At 41.1% G+C, this 26,970-nt stretch overlaps 1 protein-coding gene across 6 annotated transcripts in view; it reads right to left on the minus strand.

Moving 5' to 3' along the window:
* The window catches only part of zzef1 (zinc finger ZZ-type and EF-hand domain containing 1), a 143,504-nt gene that overhangs the window by 17,057 nt on the left and 99,477 nt on the right, over nucleotides 1-26,970 (minus strand). For 4 of the 6 annotated variants that reach the window (XM_033045933.1, XM_033045932.1, XM_033045931.1 and 1 more), the window contains exons 49-54: nucleotides 21,658-21,687; nucleotides 18,364-18,723; nucleotides 17,034-17,177; nucleotides 10,795-10,963; nucleotides 10,218-10,316; nucleotides 9,184-9,349 (exon numbers count right to left, since the gene is read on the minus strand). In XM_033045933.1, the coding sequence (XP_032901824.1) occupies nucleotides 9,184-9,349; nucleotides 10,218-10,316; nucleotides 10,795-10,963; nucleotides 17,034-17,177; nucleotides 18,364-18,723; nucleotides 21,658-21,687 (968 nt within the window). The remainder of the gene's footprint in view (nucleotides 1-9,183; nucleotides 9,350-10,217; nucleotides 10,317-10,794; nucleotides 10,964-17,033; nucleotides 17,178-18,363; nucleotides 18,724-21,657; nucleotides 21,688-26,970) is intronic. The other 2 variants (XM_033045935.1, XM_033045934.1) reach the window with 1 other exon arrangement.

The raw sequence follows: 26,970 nt of genomic DNA on the forward strand, positions 1-26,970 counted from the left end.
TGAAAGCAGGAAAGGAGAATCTCTGGCAGATTATTCTGATTGTGGAGCTTCTGTCCACATCCTCCGCATGTATCTAAACAGATATGGTGAGAAAGTGCAATTTCAGAGCTGGACTGGCATTTGGGGAATCAGAAGCAGAAATCATTCTGCACACAGTAAACACTTGCCCCAGGCTTAGGAGCTCCCACTCACAACGTAGTTAAACTAGTGACATGATGAAATACAAGCTATGTTCCTCGGACTGTGATTTCTCTGACTCCAAATGGATAGGTACAGCATCACACAGCAATCCCAGCAGGTCAGCACTCCACTCTTATAGGTACGGTACAGGTTTGACTTGTCTGGAGAACCATTGCAAAATTAAACTTCTAAACTGGGCTTTACCATTGAAGCCCCTGTTCAAAATGTCCCAGGAGAAAAGGCTCCCAATGGTCCCACAGTCAGTTGACTTGTACCAAAGAGTCACAAAGCTATGCAACACGTTTGACTAGATTTAAAGGGGTAAGGGCCAAATGCAGACAGCTGGTGCATCTTTGGCTGGCATGGGCAAATTGGGCTGAAGGGTTGCATGAGTCTATACCTCAGCATGCCAGGCAGCATCATTGGAGTGAATGGATAGGCAATGTTTCAAGTTGGGACCCTTCTTCAGAAGACTTCTTCCATAGCACCCAGTTCCATCTGAAGAAGGGTCCTGACCTGAAATGTTGCCTACCATTCTCTCCAGAGGTATTGCCTGACCCGCTGAGTTACTCCAGCACTTTGTGTTATATTCAAGGTAACCAAGATAGATTGTCCAAGAGGGACAAAAACATTCAGTGTCTATTGGATAAATGTGATGTCATTCACTATGGAAGGAAATAAAGACTAGATTGAGAAGCGTGGATGTACAAAGAGACTTGGGTGTTCTTGTACAACTGTCACTGAAAGCAAACAAACAGGTATAAGTGAGGACACACGTGAACTAGAGGATCAGCATCACATATTCCACTTGGGTAGCTCGCAGTCCAACGGTATGAACACTGAATCTTCCAAGTTTAAGTAACAGTAACACTCACCCTTTTCCTTCCCTCCTCCCTCATTCTTATGAGCCCCCCATCACGGCAAGCTCAATTCCCCCACTATCCCACCTGTGCTGGTCCACCTATATCTCTCACTTTGGCTACACATTTCGCCTCTTTCCTCTGCTTATCTGGCATCTTTGTGTATCCTTTGCATCTCTGGCCTGTGTCCATCCAACTACACCATTCCTTTCCTGTATCCACCCATAACTTGCGAGGCTTTGTTCACCTGCATCTCTTTTCCAGCTTTCTCTCCCCCCCCATCCCCTTACCACCATTGTTCTGAAGAAGGGCCTAGATCTGAAATGTCTCCTGTCCATTCCCTCCACAGATGCTACATGACCCATTTAGTTATTCCAACACTATGTGCTTTGCTCGAGATTCCAGCATCTGCTGTTGCTTGTGTCTATGATATTTCCTTTGTCTGCCACTTTAATTCTCCATCCTACTGCCACTCAAGACGTTTGATCTGTGGCCCCCTGTACTTCCCAGTGAGGCCCAACACAAGCCTAAGGAACTGCACCTCATCTTCTGTACAGGCACGTCACAGCTTCTGAACATAATAATGAATTCTACAAGTTCAGGTAACTCCGTTTCTTGATTTACACTGGTTGGCCACCTGTGATAGTCAACTCTATTCTTTTCTCTCAGTGAGTGGAGGATGTGCCCAGTTTGTCTTGCTGTGCAGGTACTCCTACTTTACATTGCACAACTCCCACATTCTTTAGTCTATGTTCTCGCTCTCTGACAGCTCAAATGACTGGACAACCTGCTTTAAAGTTTATCTCCATGGTCTCCCTGGTTTTACACTGCCAGAGATATTCTCCACCCCCAAACACCCTGCAGCTTAGGCAGCTTTGTTTTGTCGTCTTCCCACTTCTGATGAACGGCCTCCAATCTGAAGCATTAGCCAGGTTTCCATTCCCACAGAGGCAGCCTGATCTGATGTGTATTTATAGCAGGCCTTAAATACAGCTTGAATTTGGAGGGCGGCGTGGTTGTGCAGTGGCAGAGCCGCTGCCTTACAGCGTCAGAGACCCAGGTTCGATCTTGACTACGTGTACTGTCAGTACGGAGTTTGGACATTCTCCCAGTGACTGCGTGGGTTTTGTAAAGGTGCCCTGGTTTCCTCCCATTAACTTGGCATCGGTAAAAATTCTAAATTGTCCCCAGTGCGCAGGATAGTGCTAGCGTACGGGGTGATCGGCGCAGACTCAGTGGCCCAAAGGGTATCTCTACACTAAACTAAGCATTTTGTTTTAGTCTTGTAAAAACTCATCTGAATTACTAATATTAATAGGAAAGGAAATCTGCCGTCACTTCCTTTGATTGACGTAATTCATGCCAGAAACTGTTTCTTTAAAAAACTAAAAAAAAAATTGGACTGCCCATGCGACAGCAATCAAAGTACATCCAGCCCAATCAACTCTGCAAGATCATCCTTGTACCAATGGAAAACGAGCCAACTAACAGCCAGATTCACAGAATCACAGCTTGCTCTAAAATGCACAGTTGTGGTCATGATGCATATTTGATACACCAGACCACATGGCAGCTTAGGTCCAGAGATGAGGCAAAAGTGACTGGCCCTGACATCAAGGCTGCGTATTATTAAACGTGTCTGGCATCAAACAACCTTAATAACATTAAATTTGACAGGAGTTAGAGAAAAAATGTTCCATTGACTGGAGATATCTATCGTGCGATTGCTATAGGAAAATCATCTCATTGTTGCAAGAATTCCACAGTGCAAAGCCCAAGGCACAACCATCGACAGCTACTTCACCACTGACGTTCTCGCAATCATAACGTCAGAATGATGATGATGGCAGTGTTCAATTACATTTGCAATACATTTTTAAAAAGTAGACCTGCCCTACAGCAGAACATAGGGCAACATTCAGGCTTAGCTTGATGCATTGCACATGACATTCACTCTACAAGTCCAGGTAGCAAGTATTGGCAAGAAGATAGGAGTCTATCCACCGAGCTATGATGTTCAATTACATTATCCTGGTTGAGTACCCAATCTTGAACCAAATGGGAGCAATTAAAACAAACAGCATTAATGCATTTAAGGAGAGGCTGGACAAATGTATGACAGCAATGAGAATAGAGGGTTTTACTGATTGATCTATGATAAGTCGAGAAAAAGGTTTAAATAGGACATACACATAGTCTGGGTTGAATGACCCATTTTCGTGATCTATTTATTTTTAATCCCTCTTAGAACTATCAACATCTATGGTGATATAACAGAGAAGACCATGATGTTCCCATCAATTTTCAAATTTGAGCAACACAACATGACCTTATAATTTAATCTCCAAGTCTGGCACCATTCTGGCAAATGTGCACTGCAGTTTCTCATAGTGCAATACAACCTTCTCAAAGGTTTGGTGCCCAGAATAGAAGCCATGATTCCAGACTGGGTCTAACCAGGTTTCTACAATGGCAGCAGTGAACTATGTTTATACCAGTCGTCCTAACGGAGATTGTGCCAAGGAATGCACATCATGAACCTGCAACAATTATATCCAATATAGTTTAATTTCCCAGAGATTCTGACTTTGTGGAAACTGCGACTCATGACCCGCCTGGGACTAATTTCAGATTTCTATTGGACGCATAATTGTGCATACCATTTGCATAACTGATGTGCTTTAATAACAAGGTTATGGAGTGTAAACTCACAGGACAAACCAATTTAGACCATGAACGTATTTGAAATGGGGTTTTTTAAACATTTGTTGCACCATTTGGAAGCAATATCTGAACCATACCATGACAGAATTATTCCACACATATCTGTAACCACAAAATATTCAAACATTTTGTATTAAATCAAAGTGATTTCTCATGGAAATATAACCGAGCCAATGAAATGCAAACCCCCAAAAGTAGGCCAAATATACAAACACAAGAGCCTAACAACACAAATCAGAGAGATGTGACAATTGGAAAATTTACACACAGAAAGTCAGAAGGTTTGTTTTCTCATCGCAGTCTAATCATAAAGTTGAATCAAAACGCAATGTTCCTAGTTTCCACAAAACTGGAAGCAAGAACAGAATAACGAGCATTGGCACAAGAGCTTTTTTTAATTTCCAACAAAAATAAAATAAAAAAATCCTTTGGATGCAACGTGCAGGTAGGTGCAACATCTTTCATTCGCTTTCTCCCTAAAATAGCTCTTCTTTTATGCCACCTGTGATAGCTAGCTTGCCATATCTGTTTTATGGTAAAAGGACACAAAGTGCTGGAGTAACTCAGTGGGTCAAGCAGCATCTCCGGAGAACATAGATAATTGACATTTAAGGTCTTCCAGCTTTCTCCCCCCCCCCACCCCACAATCCGACCTGAAAGCTCCAGTCACCTATCCATGTTCTCCAGAGATGCTGTCAGACCTGCTCAGTCACTAAAGCACTTTGTACATTTTGTGTAAACCAGCATCTGCAGTTCCTCTCTGGCAGGACTGGCAGTTCAGTGTCCAGAGGTACAGATGCGATCGACATGATAGAGGTGGAGGTAACAAAAATAATGGTTGTGCTTTTGATTAGGGAGCAAAATGATGATACTTAGAGGGTATATTTATCCAGTGAGGTTCAATGTATGGAATTTAGAAATATGAAGGGGGTTTTCGCCTGTAACCGTTGTAACTTACTCCATCTATCTTCCAATCACCCTCCCCCCCTCAACTAAATCCATCTTATCACTTGCTAGCCATCGTCTTACTCAGACTTCTTTTTGACAGTTTTGTACTGCCAACTTTAATTAGTCCAAAAAAAGGGTCCTGAACAGAAACATTGTCTAGCCAATCCCTCAACAGATGCTGTTTGCCCCACTTTTGTGTTTTGCCCTTCAGGAATATTAATGTAGGAGTACACTTAAGAGGGAAATCAGGAGTGTAGAAAGAGAACACGAGAAAGCTTAGGGTAAAAGAAAATCTAAAGAGATTCTGCAAGTATATTAAGAAAAAGTGGGTAACGATCAAAATTAGGAACCCTTAAGGATCAATGTGGTCATTTATATGTCGAGTCACAAGAGATGGGCAATAATGAATATTTAATAGTCTGAAGAAGGGTTTCGACCCGAAACGTTGCCTATTTCCAGCATCTGCAGTTCCTTCTTAAACATGAATATTTAATATCTGTATTTAACATGAAGGTGGTCATGGAAGCTGAAGAATTAAAGGAAAGGAATGGTGATGTATTGGAACATAACCATATTACAACAAAGGAGGTGCTGGTGGCTTCAAGGCATATTAAGGTTGATAAATGACAGTCTGATCACGGGTAGAATATTGTAGGAAGCCTGGGAAGAAATTACATGGGCCCTGGCAGAGATATTTCCATCATCTTGAGCCATGACAGACATACCGGAAGACAATTACAACAGATAGTGCAAGAGAAACATAAACAGTGTATGGTGTTACAGCTACAGAGAAAATGTACATAGAAAGAAATCCAAGTCTCTGGAGATAGACATATTCTGATTCTTAGTTGAATGTATTGTCAGCTTAAACACAAGCAAACATCCTGCTCTATTTAAATATTCAAACACGTTGATATTCCCACACAACATGGCATTGTTTGGATTATCACAACTACATATCGAGAAATGAAATAAAGAAAAAAAAATTAAATTGGCACTATGAAGGCACATTCACTTTAATACCCAAAAACATTGCACAACGTGCTGATAGAGGAATTAGCAAAAATCCTAAAATCGGTAAGTCAGGCATCAAATCAGAGCCACAACAATTTAACACAACTCTGTGGAAACACATGCTTCCACAGAATTGTACAGCACAAACAGGTCCTTCAACTCACGGCATTAACGTTGACCTTTCTGCCAATCTATGCTAACCCTATTTACCCGCATTAGGTGCATATCATTCTACACCTGGCGAATACATCTGTCTGAGTGTCACATGTGGTTAAAGTGCACATTGCCAGATTTTATTAAAGGCCATTTTTATACATTTTGGTCTCACCATGTAAAAATGGTCACCATAATGTTTGGGACACAGCAATGTCATGTAAATGAACGTAGTCATGTTTAGTATTTTGTTGCATATCCTTTGCATGCAATGACTGCTTGAAGTCTGCGATTCATGGACATCACCAGTTGCTGGGTGTCTTCTCTGGTGATGCTATGCCAGGCCTGTATTGCAGCCATCTTTAGCTTAGGCTAGTTTTGGCGGCTAGTCCCCTTCAGTTTTCTCTTCAGCATATAAAAGGCATGCTCAATTGGGCTCAGATCAGGTGATTGACTTGGCCACTCAAGAATTGAAGTGAAGCCATGTGTCCCAAACATTTTGGTGCCTTATATAAACCAATATGCACTTTAACCACATGTGATTTTTTTCTATTACAAATCACAAATTGTGGAGTGCAGAGGCAAATAAACAAATTATGGGGTTTTGTCCCAAACATTATGGAGGGTACTGTATCTGACCAGTGAACGTATTTGAACGTACCTGTACTAGTGTTTTGTAACTTTGTAACATAATATCCAATTTTTATATTCCATGCCATTATCTAGGAAGCATAGATGCCATATGCCCCCAACTACCCGTGTTGCCACTTTCAAATGGGGCAACACCGTGGCGCAGTTGGCAGAGCTGCTGCCTCACAGCGCCAGAGAACCAGGCTCGATCCTGACATCGGGTGCAGTCTGTGTGGAGTTTGCAGATTCTCCCACTGATCACCTGGGTCAGATCCCCAAAACGTGTGGGTTTGTAGGTTAATTGTTCTCTGTAAATTGCCTCTGGCGTGTAAAAGTAGACGCGAAAGTGGGATAACCAGAACTAGCATGAATGAGTGATCAATGGCCGGCGTGGTCTCAGTTTGCCGAAGGCTCTGTTTCCATGCTGCATCTTTCAATCAATCAATCAATCAAAATAGCTGGCTCCAAACATAGGAGTAACATTCAGGACTATTCAAATAAAACTTACAGAAATAGATTGCACTGTAAAAATGTACGGTATGGCTATGAATAGTGAAAAGAAACAAACATTGCCCTGAAGTTCCCAATCCAAGAGCACAGCCTAGTGGCAAGTAGTAGAAACGTTCAGCAAGGCCTGGGCGATGAAGAAGAATATTGCCAGTGAAACCATCGGGAGATGTAGCATTGAAGCAGGTGCTTTGCCAATAATAAAGCCTTGATTTTCACGCTTATCCTTATTCTCCTCACATTCCCATTAACACCATTCGTCCTTCCAATCCTATCGCTCACCAACTTCACAATTTACAGCGGTCAAATAGCCTAGATTCTCGCATGTGCTTGGGATGAGGGAGGAAACCTGAGCGCCTGGGTAGGGAGGGATGGAATCCCAAGCAGTCAGGGAGAACCTGCAATCTCTGTACAGACAAGATCCGAGTCCAGGATTGAACCCAGTGTCTAGGGCTGTGAGGCAGTGGCTCTACCCATTGAGCAACTGAGCCACCCATTTTGATTTTGATTTCAAGTATCAAAATGAGGAGCACAGAGACTGCAACCACGTAAGAGTGTGGAGCATGCTGATATTAATCATTCATCTCTAGTTTCCCTTAGAAAATGGTGGTGGGTTCTCTTGAAACATGTAGCCTTTTAGTACAACCGAGAGGCTTGCTTAATCACTTCAGAGACTAGTTAAGAATCAACTATTTTGGCATGGCACAAAAGTTACTTACATGCCAGTTCTGATATGCATAGTTTCCTTCCAGAAAGTATATTAGCCAACCAGCCTGTTTTCACCAACAAACTGACACAATTCATTGTTGCTTTTCATCTCCAAATGCTTTGAATTGTATTCAGATTTTCAGCAAGGATGATTACTAACATAATATTATCAGCACATGCCTCTGGATTATTTGATTCTTTATATCCGGCAATTTTTCAACTTATGTGGATTCCTTGCTGGTACAAGTTCTCATAGGCACTGACCCAAGTTCCTTAGATAGTATGCAATTCGCTAATTAGCATACTCCTTTATTTTGTTTTAAACTTAACAGTACCGTGGGAATACTTTCCACCCCATGGAATGCAGCAGTTCAGGGTGGTGACTCACCACCTTTACAGCAATTGGGGATGGGCAGTAAATGCTGGGCTTGTCTTCAACATCCACAAGCCTGAATGAGCAGAAGAAAAGGCAAGCCAAAACAGGAATCAACCATGGAATTTAACACCATTTGGCAGGTCATTGCAGAGTATATTTATAGAATCATAGAAATTCACTGTGTTCCTCGCATACCTGAGAAGAATGCAGTCTAGAATGATAAGAGACAACACGCCTATCACATCAAGTGGGGGTTCAATGCTAAATCCATTGCTAAATGAAATTTGAGCAGACCAGAAATTTGGATATTGATATACTAAAATTCTCAGCATGCTCATTTAGCATGTTGATAAGTGACCAGTTTTAGGCTAACTGGATTAAACTTGTTAAAGAGCCTCAAATGTATACATAACAACAAAACATCAATGAACGGATTGCAATGTCCTATTTAATCTCAGAAAGACCCAAGTTAGGTGTATCCCATTTTAAAAGGTTCCACACCTACTTAAAATTTTCTGAATTTGCAGATATAGTCATGCAACCATCTGCATTGAAAACAGACTCTTTCCAGCTCTCTCATATGTTTAGCCAGAAGAAAGTTTAAACCTGTTTTACCCTGTAGCTCCTTTACGGTGAGGGTACAGGAAGTAGGCGTGTAGCAGGGGCTGCAGTAACCCCAGGTATAAAAGTTATCATGATCAGTGGCTTTCAGCACCTTCTCCATAAAAGTGGTTCTAGAGCCTCTGCTTTGTAATTCCACTGCATTTGTAGATTAAAGTCCACCTAAGACATCAAGAAAATAGACCCTCGACTAACGCACTTGGACACTTCCTCTGGACAGTCACACATGCTGGATGTAATGAAAGATGACAATTTAACTTCAGTCAAATAAATTGTCAAATAAAAGAAATAAGTAGCCGAGCAATCCCGAGACTTGAGCTAACCGATGGACTCAAAGGATCCTCCCGTCTTAACTGAAGAAACTGAAGAAATGACCAGCCATTTTAATTTGTTTTGAAATAAAGGTGTGCAGTTCTGCAATTATTTTAACATTAAATATATATACAATTGCCCCTGCAATACCTGTAGGAGGTGCACTGTAATATCTTCAAAAGCAGGTGAATTGCTTTTAGTCGTTGATGCCCCATCTGTTGACAAGCCACACCCACTTGCCACTCCCAAATTTCAGTGAGAGGAAGGTGTGGCAGAATCCTCTCCTCTGACAGCATTTGCTTGAGTATCTCAAACCCTGGGGGAGGAGAAGTTATGAACAGACAACCAAAATAAATAACTGCATCCTCAAAATTCAAATGTTCACTTGTGCCGTGCAACTAATAATCACCGATCTGCATACTGTGCTGAATTGTCTTTAACTTATTAAAAGCAGTATAAAATAGCCTATAGAAAATAGCATGCCACAATCACAATGGTATGATTTTTTAATAGAAACACTAGCAATTCTAACCACCTGCTCCATTTAGTGAGGTAGTGTACAGAAAAACTGCAAAGAGAAACAAAAAATGAAACCCTGCTTTAACTTTAAAAAAAGATTGCAAACTCATCAGTATAGTTTAATTGGCAGCTCTGCAGAAGATATTGAAATTTGTTTCACTACAAATGTATGGAAGGTAGCTTAGAGATACAACATATGTATGTATGGTAGTTTAGAGATACAACGGGGAATCAGGCCCTTTGGCCCATCGAGTCCGCACCAACCAGTGATCCCCTTACACTAACACTATCCTACACACGAGGGACAATTTTTACCGAAGCCAATTAACCTACATAAATAACCTTTGGAGCGTGGGCAAAAAAACCACAGCACCTGGGGAAAACCCAAACAGTCATGGGGGAACGTACAAACTCTGTACGGACAGGACCCGTAGTCAGGACCCGAAGCCAGGACTCTGGCGCTGTAAGGCAGCAACTCTACCGGTGAAACATTAACAGGACAGGGAATGAGAACAGGGGGATGCGGGGAAGAGAAAGCAATGAGAATGCAAGCAAATGTATGAAAGCATATAATACTTGGGGAAAATAAAACAAATATTAAAGTAAAAGATGAGGAAGTAGCTTAATCAATATTCCAACCCACACCATTTTCTGCACTAACTCACCAGTCAGGAATCGCCCACGATGGCCTCCCGTAACTGTGAATTTATAACCCCAATCATTGGTGTCTAGGTCAGATGTAAACCTGTAATACAGCGTATCACCTAGAAGAAATAAAATAAACATGTTCACAAGAAGAATGGAAACATTTGTAAAAAATACCAAGTGTTATTGCAAAAAGACATTAAAAATGAATGGTGCCAAGCCATTCGACCTTTTGAGTTTAAGGCAACTCTCAGAGAAATCTCAACAACCCCACTCCCCACTTATTTCTCTGTAACCTACTCCCTTTCATATGTTCCTTAACCACCTCACCCCTAATTCTTCAGCATTGTCTCAGTAAGTTAAGGACACTTTACTGTAGCTAATTAACAGACAACCCATAAATCTTTTGGGATTATAGGAGGAAGTTGAAGAACCTAAAGGAAGAAAATGCAAAGTCTGTACACTTATCATCGAAGGTCAAGATTTAAAAAAACTGGCCAGGCCATCAGTAATATCCATGGGCCAGCAGATATTTGATTATAAGATAAAGGCATACAGATTTGAAATCGCGACTGACAGAGAGTATGAAAATTCTACCTGGAATGTCAAAGTCAATCCATTTATGTGACGATCCACTGAATGTATGCCGATCTTGTTTGTAGTCATTGCTGCTGGACATCAATAACTCATCGCAGCCATCCTCAGATACACAATGAGCATCAAATTTCACTGACAGGTAAATAGCACCAGGGATATGAACTTTATCCTGGGGTTTAAAAGAAGGAAATTGTTGGGTGCTTTGGTATAATTACAATAAAACATTCAGTACAGAAATAAGCAAATCACTTTGTAGGGGTTTACACATCACTTTCTATTTATAGCTAAGTACTGTGTAAAATATAAACACAAGGAAGAGCAAATGTATGGTTTGCTGGTTTGTAACAAAAAAAAAGTGCTGGAGCAACTCAGCAGGTCAGGCAGCAACTCTGGAGAAGATGGATAGGCAAGGTTTCAGGTCGGGATCCTTCTTCAAACTGAAGTTATGTCAGGCAAGATGCAAAGATAAATAGTATAAAGTCATTCGGCCTGTCAAGTCTAGGCCAAATCTCAGACTGATGTTCAGTTGGGCTGAAATTTCTCTAGGACTTTGTGTCTTTTTGCTGTGTGAAATGTTTGCGCAGAAACCTTGTTGTACGAGTGCTGCACTAACAATTCCTTGCTCGTTGAGGTGCCTTTTATTTTATTCCTCATAAGTTCACACGTCTAATTATGTTCTGTTAAGAAACTATCCTTTACATTTCCAGATTTGTCAGTTAATGCAATAAGAGGTGTCGCATGAAACACTGATTTTTTTTGCTCCTTATTAATTGAGTTTGCTACTTTGACTAGTATACCGCTTGGCACTTCATCTTTAGTTACAAGTTGGATGCTCGCTTTGTGAATCATGTACAATTCCCCTCTGAAGAATTTACCAAAGTGGATAGTTTCATACCCCCCTCACATTACATTCCATCTTCTGCCTTCTTGCCCGATTGCTTAAGCAGTTTTACATCACTTTGCAATTTCTTCACAGCTGCACATTTCCAATGGCACCAGTGTGCCTTAGGGAGGATACAGTAGCATTGGAGACAGTCCAAAAATAATTCACCAGTCCAATTCCTGAGACAAGAGGGTTGACCTGTCCATAGAGGCTAAAAAGGTTGGAGTTATTTTGGTATTCTTTGGAGTTTAGGAGAATGAGGAGTGACATTGCAAAGTTCCCAAGGGGGCACAAAGGGGTAGAAGTTCAGTCTTAAACGAGGGGACACAGATGCAAGATAAGAGGCTAGTCATCTAAAACCAAGGTACAGGCAACTACCACATTACAGCAATTTGGGTAATGAAAATTTGTTCCTTTGGAAGTCACAAATCACTACAAACAAAAACAAGAGAAAAAATTACTCTCAGAATTTGTCTGTTATTACATATTTTAAACATTCTGGCTTCTAGACACATGCACAGATGAGGCTTCGTGTCACGGGGCGGCACAATGGCACAGCGCCAGAGACCTAGGTTCAATTCTGACCTCGGATGCTGTATATGTGGAGTTTGTACGTTTTTCTGTGACTGAGTCAAGTTCTCTGGCTTCTTTACATATCCAAAAGATGGGCAAGTTTGTAGGTTAATTGATGTCTGGAAATTGCCCCTTGTATGTAAGGAGTGGATGAGAAAGTGGGATAACATAGAACTAGTTAGATAGAGCTCTTAAAGATAGCGGAGTCAAGGGATATGGAGAGAAGGCAGGAACAGGGTACTGATTGTGGATGATCAGCCATGATCACATTGAATGGCGGAGCTGGCTCGAAGGGCCGAATAGCCTACTCCTGCACCTATTGCCTATTGTCAATGGTCGGCATGGACTCAGCAGGCCGAGGGGCCTGTTTCCATGTTGTAACTCTAAATTTTATTTATTAAATGTTCTTGGCAAAGTTCCCATGGTCTCCGTATCATACCTATCACAAGCTGCTCTACATTTTCTGTCCAACTCCATGACAAAAGTTGGGAAGGAATGGAAAAGTGTTGTAAACAGCTACAAGTAGGGATTTCCACTGTCCATTCATTCTTAGGCCTGCTCAAAATAACTGCAGATGCTGAATGTCCGAACCAAGATCCTCTCAATGCTCTTATTCATCCTTTAGTTCCATCAGTTCAGCTCATTCCACGACCATTAGCTGGAAAGAATGCTTGTACGATTTATGAGGATGTTGCCAGGACTTGAGGGCCTGAGTTATAGGGAGAGTTCTCCAGGCTAGGACTTTATTCCTTGGTGCTCTGGAGGATGAAGGATAATCTTATAGGTGTACAAGATCATGGGGGGGAATATATAGGGTGAATGCACATAATCTTTTACCCAGAGTAGGGGAATCAAAAAAGCAGAAGACATGGGTTTAAGGCGAGAGGGGAAAGATTTAATAGGAATCAGAGGAGCAACTTTTTCCACACACAGTGGTCGATGGAATGAGCTGTCAGATCAGGTAATTAAGGCAGATACTATAATAACATTTAAAAGACTTTTGCACAGGTACATGTATAGGAAACATTTAGAGTGATACGAGTCAATTGCGAGCACGTGGGACTGGTGCAGATGGGGCATCCAGTCAGCATGGGCAAGTTGGGCCGAAGGGCTTGTTACTGTGCTGTATGACCACGGGACAGCAGGAGGCCCTTTGGAGACTCCTCATTCCTGCTCCTCCATCCAATAAGATTTTGGTGGATATTTTATCATTCCCTCCTTTCCTAAATAGTGGGGTTGGTTTAGTTACAATCCCATCTTTCAGCATCAATAAAGAATCCATGAAATTTGGACGATGAGAACTAGTGCATTTAGCCACCTCTTTTGAAACCCTGTGACGCAGGTCATTTAGCTTTTATCTGCTTTCAGTCCCATTAATTCTTCCCAAGTGCTAATTTCTTTCGGCAACTCCTTCACGCTAAAGCTGTTATTCTCTATTGTTTCTGGGAGATTTGGCGATCTTCTTCCATTAAAATTTTATTTAGTTTCTCTGCCGTTTCCTTAATCCTCACAATAATTTCTTCTGTCTTAATCTGCAACGTTTGCTAATCTTTATGTTTTAAGTATCTACGGAAACATTTACAGCCGATTTACATATTTCTTTCCAGATTATTCCCAATTTCTACTTTCCCTTTCCTTATCAATGCCTATGCTGAATTCTGGGTTTTGCCCAATTCTTGGGGCTCCTGGTTTTTTTTGACAACATTATACGTTTCAGATGATCTACTATGATCTTTAACTTCCTTAAGCACAGCTGGAACACTTTTCCTGTGGATTAGCTCGTTCTGATCTTGCTCAATAGTTGCATTCCTTGTGTTATAGAAAAATTGTGTTAAAAAAATAATTGTGCCATTGGGGAAAGGGGGATTTAGTATGAGAGAGTTTGACACGCAATTACAATGTTTATCGCCCCACAGGACATTAAACATTAAAAGTATTTTTAATAGTTATACATTTAGTTTTGTTACATTGTTCAATAGACTATCATTGCATGTGTCAATAGAAGTGATTGCTTATTAATTTAATGGTCACCTGCAGTTAAAGTAACTGCTGTATTAATGGACAATGCTGTCTGATTACTATGGGAGGTTACATAGAAACACATTTTTTGGATTGTTTTTATTTCAATACAATGTTTGTTTCTGCTTGTCAATCTCCAAAGTAACTTTAAATGGTTCTCTAGTCCACGATTGACATCATATTATAACCAATTCACCACACGTATTATAAATATCGTTCCCCAATTCATGAATCTCGTTGTATCCAATTCATGGTATGGAAACAAGTGTCATAACAATTCTTCGTGTCATAAACTATCTATTAATTCTTTAAATGTCAGGGATTATTTTATTATCTTTATATCCTCTTTGCAATAAAAAATAAATACTGTAAAATATTTAGGACCCAACCATAATGATTGTGCAATCATATCTCAATAACAACTTTTTGATCAAAACCATGCTTGTGTCATTAATTTCCATGCCTTGAAATGGGTGCTGTGTTGATTTGGATAAAAGGCCTGATTTTTAACTTTTTTTTCCTATGATGTAACCCTCCAAATTATCTATTTTTACTTGACACACAATCCATTTGAGCTTTTTCAAAACACTGTTCTGCTTTGTAATGTTAATTTTGTTCCTCAGGCCTAGTTCCACACTGATCAAACTGATGTTTCGTTCTGCACTTTGACAAGATCTTTCTCCTCATACTGAATGAGAAGCCCAGATTTAATTTGCTTGCTTTCTATTTTTCCAACCTGCTGGGTGCTCCTTAAAGACTGTGACATTGTTTTTTTTTACCAAGAACGCAGTACATTTTTTTTTCCATTGCAAATGTTATGTTATGGTGTGGTTCTAGCTAAGAATGGTTTAGAATGCTAAGTTGCCTGTTCAATTCTTGCTTGGAGCAGGGATCCTCTAAACATTCACATATATTCTTAATTTGTTAATAATAGTTGACTTCAACAGAGCTTAGAGCTTGCCATGTAGCTTAGAAATAGCCCCTTGGTCTACCATGTCTATATCAGCCATCAAGTGCCCATCTATACTAATCCTATTTACAGTTTCTTTGGCACATGATATTCGTCCAAGCTCACCCACTTAAGTTAGATGGTTGTGGCTTCAAGTCCCAAGTATCTGAGTACATACGTTGGTATGCCATGCACCTTTGAAGTATTGTATGTGTGTGTGTTTGTGGCGTGACTCACGTTACAGCCTTTTTTAATTTTTTGGTCTAGTTAAATGTAGTTGTCATGTTTTTTTCACAGACTATTATCTAAATGGTGGCCGACTAGGAAAAGGGGAGATGCAGCGAGACCTGGGTGTCATGGTACACCAGTCATTGAAAGTGGGCATGCAGGTGCAGCAGGCAGTGAAGAAAGCGAATGGTATGTTAGCTTTCATAGCAAAAGGATTTGAGTATAGGAGCAGGGAGGTTCTACTGCAGTTGTACAGGGTCTTGGTGAGACCACACCTGGAGTATTGCGTACAGTTTTGGTCTCCAAATCTGAGGAAGGACATTATTGCCATAGAGGGAGTGCAGAGAAGGTTCACCAGACTGATTCCTGGGATGTCAGGACTGTCTTATGAAGAAAGACTGGATAGACTTGGTTTATACTCTCTAGAATTTAGGAGATTGAGAGGGGATCTTATAGAAACTTACAAAATTCTTAAGGGGTTGGACAGGCTAGATGCAGGAAGATTGCTCCCGATGTTGGGGAAGTCCAGGACAAGGGGTCACAGCTTAAGGATAAGGGGGAAATCCTTTAAAACCGAGATGAGAAGAACTTTTTTCACACAGAGAGTGGTGAATCTCTGGAACTCCCTGCCACAGAGGGTAGTCAAGGCCAGTTCATTGGCTATATTTAAGAGGGAGTTAGATGTGGCCCTTGTGGCTAAGGGGATCAGAGGGTATGGAGAGAAGGCAGGTACGGGATACTGAGTTGGATGATCAGCCATGATCATATTGAATGGCGGTGCAGGCTCGAAGGGCCGAATGGCCTACTCTTGCACCTAATTTCTATGTTTCTATACTGTTTTTAACTGTGTATATGTGGGGTGAGGGGGAAAGCCGGGGGCTCCAACTTTGTGACATTTAGACTTGGAGGGGGGCCGTACATCGCCCCGCGCGGCCTTAATGGCCGTGGGACTTACCATCACCCGCCTGGGGCTTCAACATCGGGGAAAATGGTGTACAGGGGAGAGAAAAGACTTGTCTTCCATCACAGTGAGGAGGAGATTCACTGTGATGGATGTTTGTGTGAATTGAATTGTTTGTGTCTTGTAGGAATTGTTTTGTTTGTATGGCTGTAGAAACAGAGTATCGTTTGAGCCTCACTGAGGTTCAAATGATATTGAATAAATATATTGTATATTGTATATATATATATATTGTATATTGTACTTTCATGGTGCCGTTTTCCAAATGAGATAATAACAAATGTGGTTGCAGAAGACACTATATCACTGAAGAAAAAGCAAGCATTAAGCATATATCCTTGACCATCTTTAAAACTTAATTAGACATTTTGCTCATTATGGTTTGCGCAAGATTACCGGGTGACAAATAACACCTGTGTTTCTGACATTAGAACAGTGACTACATTTCAAATGAATTCACAGGTTGCTAAGCACCTCTGGATGTCTGAAGGATCTGGCATGTATGTGCTTTGTTGCATATTAATGTGTGCAGAACAATGGCTTCGCTCTGAGACAAGTTTCATATCACGGTTCACTTATGGTAGGCTGGTATAGTATCACTAAACATACAAAACCTCCTGCAGTACCTCAATTGTTGTATTATTGTCGTAGGGATGCTTGGATTCTCTAATCTGAACATCCATTCCTGGCTCCTCCATAAATTGACAGGCAGTCACTGCTAAAGATCCCAGGATGTTCTCACTGCAACTGAGCAGCACTCTCTGCAGAATCTGACAAAAAAAAAACAGCAGAGGAAAGAAAACAATAAGCATGGACCCGAACTTCACACTTCACACTGCATGAACAGAGCAGCATGAATTGCCATTAGCATACTGTCCCTCAGTGAAGGACTTCTGCCCGCTGGATCTGTGCTGGATTAATCCTGGCACTAACACTGCTGACGCCACCTGAATAAAAGAGGAAGCACTGTCTCCTGTGAGAAAGTTAAATGCAGCTTATTTACTTAAATTATAAACAACGTTCTTAGCTGCCAGACATTAAAACAACATTTTTTTTTTGCATTTTATATAATGATTTTTTTTAAATAGTTCCCTCGTGTTACTTGTTCGTTGATAACAAAGGCATTCACAAGCATTCGGTGACCTCGATCGCAGCAACAGCTTCAGTAGGCGATCAGCCTGGGGCATCAAAGTTGTTGTGGCAAGTCACATTTGCTACTCTCCTACTATTCTGGACTGCATAACGTTTTTAGAAATTGGATAAAATACAAAAAGTGAAAAGGGATGAAACTGACATGGAAAAAGAGGAGGCAAACACAAGAGAAAGTGAGTGGGAGGAAAAAGAGGGGCATCGTTGGTGAATATATAGTTTTCAATCTTCACTGAATATACAAGGCTCAACCTTTTGTGGCAGGCGACTAAGATCATACAGTAAGGCAGGGTGCGTGGCCAGAGCCAGGGTACACGGGAAAAATCGAGTGTACATGCAGAGCCAGGTGGGGTCAAGATCACGAAGCTTGGGGTCAAGATTAGGAAGCCAAGAGTTGGTAGGTAGACCTACAAGCTAAAGCTCACATGAAAGATATCACCAGAGAAGGGTTGACCACTAAACATCATCGCAGTTTTGAAGTCACCTTAGTTTTTTTTCTCTCTTCTTTATATTGTTTACACATTCTGTTGTGCTGCAGCAAGTAAGAATTTCATTGTTCTATCTGTGACACATGACAATAAAACACTCTTGACACTTGACCAGTGTACCTTCGTGTACCTGTGTTTTTTTTGGTCAGGGAAGCTGATGCCCCTATCCATCAGGAAAATAAGGACTTAGTGCACTTAGTCGCCCAATTACTTCATAGCTCCCGAATGCATGGGTGCAATTATGTGAAACTTTGCAGTTAGCGCTGCCTTACTAAACATGGCTTCGAAAAGTTTGCGACCCTGAACGTTCATCACCAACCTTTTCCCACAAAGGTTTCTCCTCCAACTGCATGAGCAAGTCAAGTACGTAGGCCATGTGAGACGGGCAGCTGAGCCCCAGCACTTCCTCTGTGATGGCCACCCCACTCGGCCAGTTGGCCAACAGAGAGGCCAGAACGTGCCTGGCGTAGAGAATGGAGATGGCTTCGTTGACCTTGTACAGGTAGTCACGCACTGCCCTCTTGCTGCGCGTCTCCAGCTCTTTGTGCAGCAGCATGGAGCTTTTAGTGCGCCGCTGTTTCGCAAAGCTGAGTTGCAGGTCACTCTCCGTATTGGTGATGAGCTTCTGCGAGACAGGATTGCTCTCTTCTATCGCCTTCTCGCAACGCAAAGGTTTGGACTGTGTAAAAAAGAAAGGATGTTAAATTCTCCTACATAATGGCCACACAAACTGAAGCCAAGTCACAGTTTTTCACCATCAATGCCAATGTTTAATTTAACTCAGCAATTGAAGATTTAGAGCTTAGCGTCGAAAAAAAAACCACGGTCAAATTTTCTCTTGAATATTTATATTAACAATCCCTTATTTTCATCCAGAATTCTATGGCCAGGGTCCACGCTGATCATCACTTGTTCATGCTAGTCCTATGTTATCCCACTTTCTCATCCACCCCCTACATGTGAGGCAATTTTACAATCAATTGACAAACCCATATGTCTTTGGGATGTGGGAGGAAACCGGGACACCCAGACACAGGGAGAAGTTTCAAATTCCAGAGACAGCACCCTAGGGCAAGATCGACCCCGGGTCTCTGGCGCACTGAGGCAGCAGCTCTCTCAGCTAATTTGCAATTAGTAAATTTCAGTACAGAAAGATTTTTAGGAAAATTTAGAGCCAATTAACCTACAAACTTGCACGTCTTTAGAGTGGGGAACGAAACCGGAGCACCAGATGAAAGCCCACGCTGTCTCAGGGAGAACGTACAAACTCCACACAGACAGCACTTGTAGTAAGGACTGAACATTGGTCTCTGGCGCTGTGAGGCAGCAGTTCTACCACTGCGCCACCCCCAAACTACTTGTTGATTTTTTTATTTTTAAAAATTGTGAATGGACACAATTATGACAAATGAGTTTCAATACCATAACAGCAAATAAGCGATTGTCTATTCTAAACCAGAGGATAATACAAGGCCATTTCCTAAAGGGTCAAAAGTTTCAAATGGGGGAAGCCCTAGAAAACCTTTGACACCACGTCATTGACTTTAGAATATGATAGATATATAATATAAATCTGGGCCCAAAGATTGAATTACTCAGACGAGGATTCTGCAATCACTAGAATTTGGGTTTGATTCAACTGCTTCACATTCTTACGGGTAGTTGAAGATCTCTTTACAAGAGCTTAGAGTTCTGAAAAATGGAGACAGGCTTTTTAGGTGCAAAGTCAGGAAGATTTCTACTTGACAGAAGGACCTCAAGCACATCTCACGGGTATGCCTACACAGGACTGCAAGGGAGCTGAAGGATTTTGCAAGGAGAAAAAAGGACAAGTGTAGTGATCGATGCTACTCCCTGCATTTTTCTTACAGGTGTTATCTGGTGAAAATCATGCCCATTGTTCCTTTTAAAGCACTGAATCCACTTTGCAATTCATGGAGCAGTTTTGACCACTGACAGGACGAGAATCCTTTGCATGACATTCCTGTTGTAGTGAGCAAGGAGACTGCACTGCAGTTACTGCAGTTGTTCCAGTCTCTTTTCTTCCAGATGATCATTACAGATTCTAATGTTGCCTGTCTTGCCATCTTCTTGTGGATTGACAACTTAAATTGCCTTCTACCAAGCTATAGAATTACACAGATGTCTTCTGCTCCCGAATCCTTGATGTTTTTCAGTTAATGTTTTTAAACCCCTCTTGATCCGAAGTGGTCACAACATTGTGGAATGGAGTCAAGAACACTTACATCAGGTGTTTATTCCAATGAATGTTGACGGCCTTGGCTTCTGATAAATTTCCATCTGTTTCTTGGTTCAATGAGGCAAAAGCTCTTGGTCTTGACCTTAGAGGGATCCACATCCAGTGGCTATAAAGCAAGTTGACATTTCTCCTGAGCTCTGTCCACCCACCATCTATTATTTAGGTCAGGTGACTGGTAGATATTGGCCTCCAAGTGCTTTGAGTGCACTTCTTCTACAGTTATTTAGCTCTTGGAACTGCTCTTTGGTTTCAAAGCCAATCCAATGTTTTCCGGTAAAGAAAGCATGTCCCTTCACAGGTTCAATGATGGTGATCGTCAGGGAAGATATAAAATGAGCCAATTTTTTTTTTAGAACATCCAGATTTGATCAGGAATCCTTTCCAGGGTTTATAGATTTGTTTTGACCCTGGCATGCCATGGACATTCTGGTGCTCTGTTTGTTTTGAGTTGCCAGCTCATCTGTGAGGTCTTGACTGAAAATCTCAACCTTTGGAGGTTTGTGAGACCCGTATCTCCGATCTTCTTGTGGCAGTATTTCTGACGCTGTCGGTCTGGTGGAGTTAACAGGGTGGATTATGCAGCCTATCCAAGTACAGGTGATGTGGATGTCCTGTGGTCTCTCAGTCAGACCATAACAGGTGTCACAGCAACGTCTCGAGTGTTGCCACGACCTCAAGTGCCTTTTTCTGATAGAATTCGTTACGCCAAGGTTGTTTTCCATTCATTTTGTCATAGCAACTCCACTGGAGTGAGCTTTCCATGTCACATCTTTGCAAAATGTATAAAAACCCTTTAATAAAATCTGACAATGTGCACTTTAACCACATGTGACTTTCCCTATTACAAATCTCAAATTGTGGAGTACAGAGGTAAATAAATAAATGATAGATGGGTGTTTGTCCCAAACATTCTGGAGGGCACTGTAACTCATCAATCTCATGCCAGAGGGATGACTGTACTTGCAACATTTCATTCCAGGAGTGCAGCAAGACGAAGATTTTTGCACAAAAAAAAAGTTCATCCCGTTTTCCCCACTCTGTCTATATGCAAATCTGCTTTAAGCAAGTTCATGCTGTATACTCCCGAATTAAGGCAAACCTAAACACGCCATCTTGGTTACAGCATGGTACTCTCTCATACTGTTGGCACAGAAGCTCACTTACAAAATTGTTAACTTTAACTTGCATTTTGTTCAGAGTTGCACATAAACAGAAAGCAAAAAAAGAAAAAGGGAATTTGTTTTTCAGAAAGCTGTTAGTAAGCCGATCACTTAAATATGCAATAAGATTTATAGGCATGCGCTAGTTGAGGTGGCTTTGATTTCTTCATTGTGGAAATGTCTGGCCACTTACCAGTGTGCAGGCCTTTCCCATGATCTTGTGCTGTGGAAAGGGGTGATTTTGGTGAGTTCGTTACAAGGGTTCTGGCTCAATTTTATCACAGAATTACCATAAGATGTTATTAATTGTTTAGGTTACTTGAAATAAAAGCAGAAAATGCTGGAAACGGTTTGCCACCCCTACAACAATGAATAGGATAATAAGAACAGGTTTACTTGTAGGATCGTCTTTCATCCAAGCAACCCTTTCAACTTGCAGATACTCATGAGAAATATTGTAATGAGTATATGACAACAAAATTGTCCTGTTTGGAGAGAATTTTCTTTATGACATGAGACATTCACATGCAAATGTTGTTCACTTTGCTCAAAGGTTTTCTCAAGAGACTTCACATTCCCAACTGTATTTGAGGGAACACATTGAGGAGACTTTAAACTAGAACGGTTGGGGGGAGGGACTCAAATAGAGAAAGCTAGTAGACAGTGTGTGAGGCAGGAGGCAGAGAAGTGAAGCACTCAGTCCCAACATGTAGGGGAGAAAGAAGAAAAGATAATAAACAGAGAATAAGAGGTGGTGGGTGTCTTAAATGTGTATATTTTAATGTGTAAGAAAGGTGGATGAGCTTAGAGCCTGGATTGACACCTGGAAGTATGATGTTGTGGCGATTAGTGAAACATGGTTGCAGGATGGCTGTGATTGGAAACTAAATATTCCAGGATTTCGTTGCTTCAGGTGTGATAGCATTGGAGGGGCAAGAGGTGGAGGTGTTGCATTGCTTGTCAGGGAAGATATTACAGCAGTGCTTTGGCAGGATAGATTAGAGGGCTCATCGAGGGAGGCTATTTGGGTGGAGCTGAGAAATGGGAAAAGTGTAGCAACACTTATAACGGTGTATTATAGACCGCCTAATGGGGAGCGAGAATTGGAAGAGAAAATATGTAAGGATATAGCAGATACTAGTAGTAAACACAAAGTTGTGATTGTGGGAGATTTCAATTTTCTACACATAGACTGGGAAACACATTCTGTAAAAGGGTTGGATGGTTTGGAGTTTGTAAAATGTGTGCAGGATAGTTTTTTGCAGCAATACATAGAGGTACCTACTAGAGAAGGGGCAGTGCTGGACCTCCTGTTAGGAAATGAGACAGGTCAGGTGGCGGAGGTATGTGTTGGGGAGCACTTCGGGTCCAGTGATCACAATACCATTAGTTTCAATATAATTATGGAGAAGGTCAGAACTGGACCAAGGGTTGAGATTTTTGATTGGGGAAAGGCTAACTTTGAGATGCGAAAGGATTTAAAAGAAGTGAATTGGGACATTTTGTTTTGTGGGAAGGATGTAGAAGAGAAATGGAGGATATTTAAAGGTGACATTTTAAGAGTACAGAATCTTTATGTCCCTGTTTGGTTGAAAGGAAAGAGTAACAATTGGAAAGAGCCATGGTTTTCAAGGGAAATTGGACACTTGGTTCGGAAAAAGAGAGAGATCTAAAATAATTATAGGCAGCATGGAGTAAATGAGGTGCTTGAGGAGTATAAAGAATGTAAAAAGAATCTTAAGAAAGAAATTAGAAAAGCTAAAAGAAGATATGAGGTTGCTTTGGCAAGTAAGGTAAAAGTAAATCCAAAGGGATTCCACAGGTATATTAATAGCAAAAGAATAACGAGGGATAAAATTGGTCCATTAGAGAGTCAGAGTGGACTCTCTAATGTGATGGGGGAAGATATTGAACAATTTCTTTTCTTCGGTATTCACCAAGGAGAAGGATATTGAATTATGTGAGGTAAAGGAAACAAGTAGAACAAGCTATGGAAACTATGAGATTCAAAGAAGAGAAGTACTGACACCTTTGAAAAATATAAAAGTGGATAAGTCTCCAGGTCCTGACAGGATATTCCCTAGGACATTGAGGGAAGTTAGTGTAGAAATAGCAGGGGCTATGACAGAAATATTTCAAATGTCATTAGAAACGGGAATGGTGCCTGAGGATTGGCGTACTGCGCATGTTGTTCCATTGTTTAAAAAGGGTTCTAAGAGTAAACCTAGCAATTATAGACCTGTTAGTTTGACGTCAGTGGTGGGCAAATTAATGGAAAGGATACTTAGAGATAATATATATAAACATCTGGATAAACAGGGTCTGATTAGGAAAAGTCAACATGGATTTGTGCCTGGAAGGTCATGTTTGCCTAATCTTCTTGAATTATTTGAAGAGGTTACTAGGGAAATTGATGAGGGTAAAGCGGTGGATGTTGTCTATATGGACTTCAGTAAGGCTTTGACAAGGTTCCACATGGAAGGTTGGTTAAGATGGTTAAATTGTTGGGTATTAATGGTGGAGTAGCAAGATGGATTGAACAGTGGCTGAATGGGAGATGCCAGAGAGTAATGGTGGATGGCTGTTTGTCAGGTTGGAGGCCGGTGACTAGTGTGGTGCCACAGGGATCTGTGTTGGGTCCATTGTTGTTTGTCATACACATCAATGATCTGGATGATGGTGTGGTAAATTGGATTAGTAAGTATGCAGATGATACTAAGATAGGTGGTGGTGTGGATAATGAAGTAGATTTTCAAAGTCTACAATGAGATTTAGGCCATTTGGAAGAGTGGGGTGAAAGATGGCAGATGGAGTTTAATGCTGATAAGTGTGAGGTGCTACATCTTGGCAGGACAAATCAAAATAGGACGTACATGGTAAATGGTAGCGAATTGAGGAATGCAGTTGAACAGAGGGATCTAGGAATAACTGTGCATAGTTCCCTGAAGGTGGAATCTCATGTAGATAGGGTGGTAAAGAAAGCTTTTGGTGTGCTGGCCTTTATAAATCAGAGCATTGAGTATAGAAGTTGGGATGCAATGTTAAAATTGTACAAGGCATTGGTGAGGCCAATTCTGGAGTATGGTGTACAATTTTGGTCACCAAATTATAAGCAGATATTAGCAGGAAAGATGTCAACAAAATAGAGAGAGTACAGAGATTTACTACAATGTTGCCTGGGTTTCAGCACCTAAGTTACAGAGAAAAGATGAACAAGTTAGGTCTTTATTCTTTGGAGCGCAGAAGGTTAAGGGCGGACTAGATAGAGGTCTTTAAAATGATGAGAGGGATCGACAGAGTTGACGTGGATAAGCTTTTTCCATTGAGAGTAGGGAAGATTCAAACAAGAGGACATTATTTGAGAATGAAGGGACAGATGTTTAGGGGTAACATGAGGGGGAACTTCTTTACTCAGAGAGTGGTAGCTGTGTGGAATGAGCTTCCAGTGGAAGTGGTGGAGGCAGGTTCGATTTTATCATTTAAAGATAAATTGGATAGGTATATGGACGGGAAGGGAGATGAGGGTTATGGTCTGAGTGCAGGTTGATGGGACTAGGTGAGAGTAAGTGTTCGGCACGGACTAGAAGGGCCGAGATGGCCTGGTTTCACGCTGTAATTGTTATATGGTTATATTGATGGAAGTGACATGGGTCAGCATTATGCAACTCCTACCAAACAACATGGTGGAAGAATCTTTAGGACATGGAATAAAGCTGTCCAAGATGGATTGGCAACTTCCAAGAGGAACAAGGAATGCACAATAGATGCTGGCCAGTGATACATATATTCAAATAATGAATTTTATGACAACCTCTTGTCACTCATTAAGAATGAAAATGACTCCGTAGTTAGAATATATTTCTTAGTCCTGGCTCACAGCCATGTGACAAGTCATAACCAAGGATGTCAGTTCGCTCCTCAACAATTAACATTTCCTGGAGTAATATGACCAATATGGTCACCAGTTCCAGGGATGCCCTGGAGGTACCTGCTAAATTATTGGGCTCAGTTTTTACTTATTTCTCTAAGTATATCAACAGATAAATAATAATGTATTTTCAATTCAATAAGTTATCCGGGAAATGGCATTTTGGCATCACATAATTGTATCGCCCTTTGAGAGAGTTTCTCAGTTGTCTCACAGTCCTCTGTTTATGTAGACTTTTTTCCGAGTAGAAATCAACTTGTTTTTGAAGGGGAATGAGGCGAAGGAAGATGGACCATGTCACCCTCGCCAATTAATTGTGTTCCTTCAACTCTCCTGCCTGCAGAGGCTAGAGTTGTCATGCTAGCAGATCAAGCAAACATTACATTTGAGAGAAAGGAGTCAAAGCAGGTCGATGACAGCGTGCATTTATTTAGCATGAGCAGCTAACAAGGGAGAAACCATGTAATGAAAAGATGTGAAAATAGGGTCGAAAAGATAGGTCCAAGGAAATGATTTCAAGTAAAAAGATGCAATATAATGAAGTTTGGTGCAAAATAACAAAGGCTCTGCTAGTGACGGCGAGAGAGTTGAGATGACAACCAATGCAAAGGAGACAAGAATCTGAATGAAAAGCACTGGGTCAAGGAGTAGAGTCTCATCCAGAAAGAACCCTGCAAACAGAGATTTCATGTAGCATGTGAAGATGAAGGTGATAGATAAGTAGCAGAACATTGCTGGATAGAATAAGGCTGGCTGCACTTTTTGTAAAGTGAAACTGTGGAGTCACGTGCAGAACTAAATTATGCATTGAATATTTCAGTTGTAAATGTATATCCAGTACAAAAAACACCCCAATGTAACAGAGGTGCCCATGGAAACTTGGTGATGGACAAGATACAGGGTTCATCTTAGGGTTCAGTAGGTATTAATTTTGTATAACATCCTGGACCTCCATGACAGCGAGTATCCAGACCTGGCACAATGTTTCCAATTGTGTGGCATACTGTGCAAAAGCTCCTGCAAGACCCAGGCAAACTCCGCTACCCTGTGACATTTTACAGAGTCCAGCTCCTTGAGCAGCACTACCAGGAGGATTTATTCCAGAGAGAAACAGGTCAAAAATTGTAATGGCAAAATTCAATTCCAGCATTTTCTGTTTCATTTTAGATTTCCAGCAAGCATGGCCTTTCTTTTCACCTGGTTATTCCATGTGCAATACAGTACAATCCAATAATACATTCTTTATTTGTAACATTCACATAAATTGATAGCAACACAAATATTTAGCATGGTAGAAATCTGGTAAACGCCCAGGGAATAACCATTCTTTTGGAACCTGGGATTCAATCCAAAGAGCAATCTTTTGAAAACTCACTGGCTTTAAAGAAAACCAACTAGGAAGCTCCCACAGAAAGAGACAACCTCTGATCTTGAATGCTACACTACAAACAATCGATAAGAAACCAATTTGCATTTCGTTGTCTCTGTACTGTACACTGACAATGACAATTAAGGTTGAATCTGAATCTAAATCTGAATTTACAATGGGTGAAGGTAAAAGCCTGCTTTTGCGATTCG

Source organism: Amblyraja radiata, chromosome 28 (assembly GCF_010909765.2).
Source record: "Amblyraja radiata isolate CabotCenter1 chromosome 28, sAmbRad1.1.pri, whole genome shotgun sequence".
NCBI lineage: Eukaryota > Metazoa > Chordata > Chondrichthyes > Rajiformes > Rajidae > Amblyraja > Amblyraja radiata.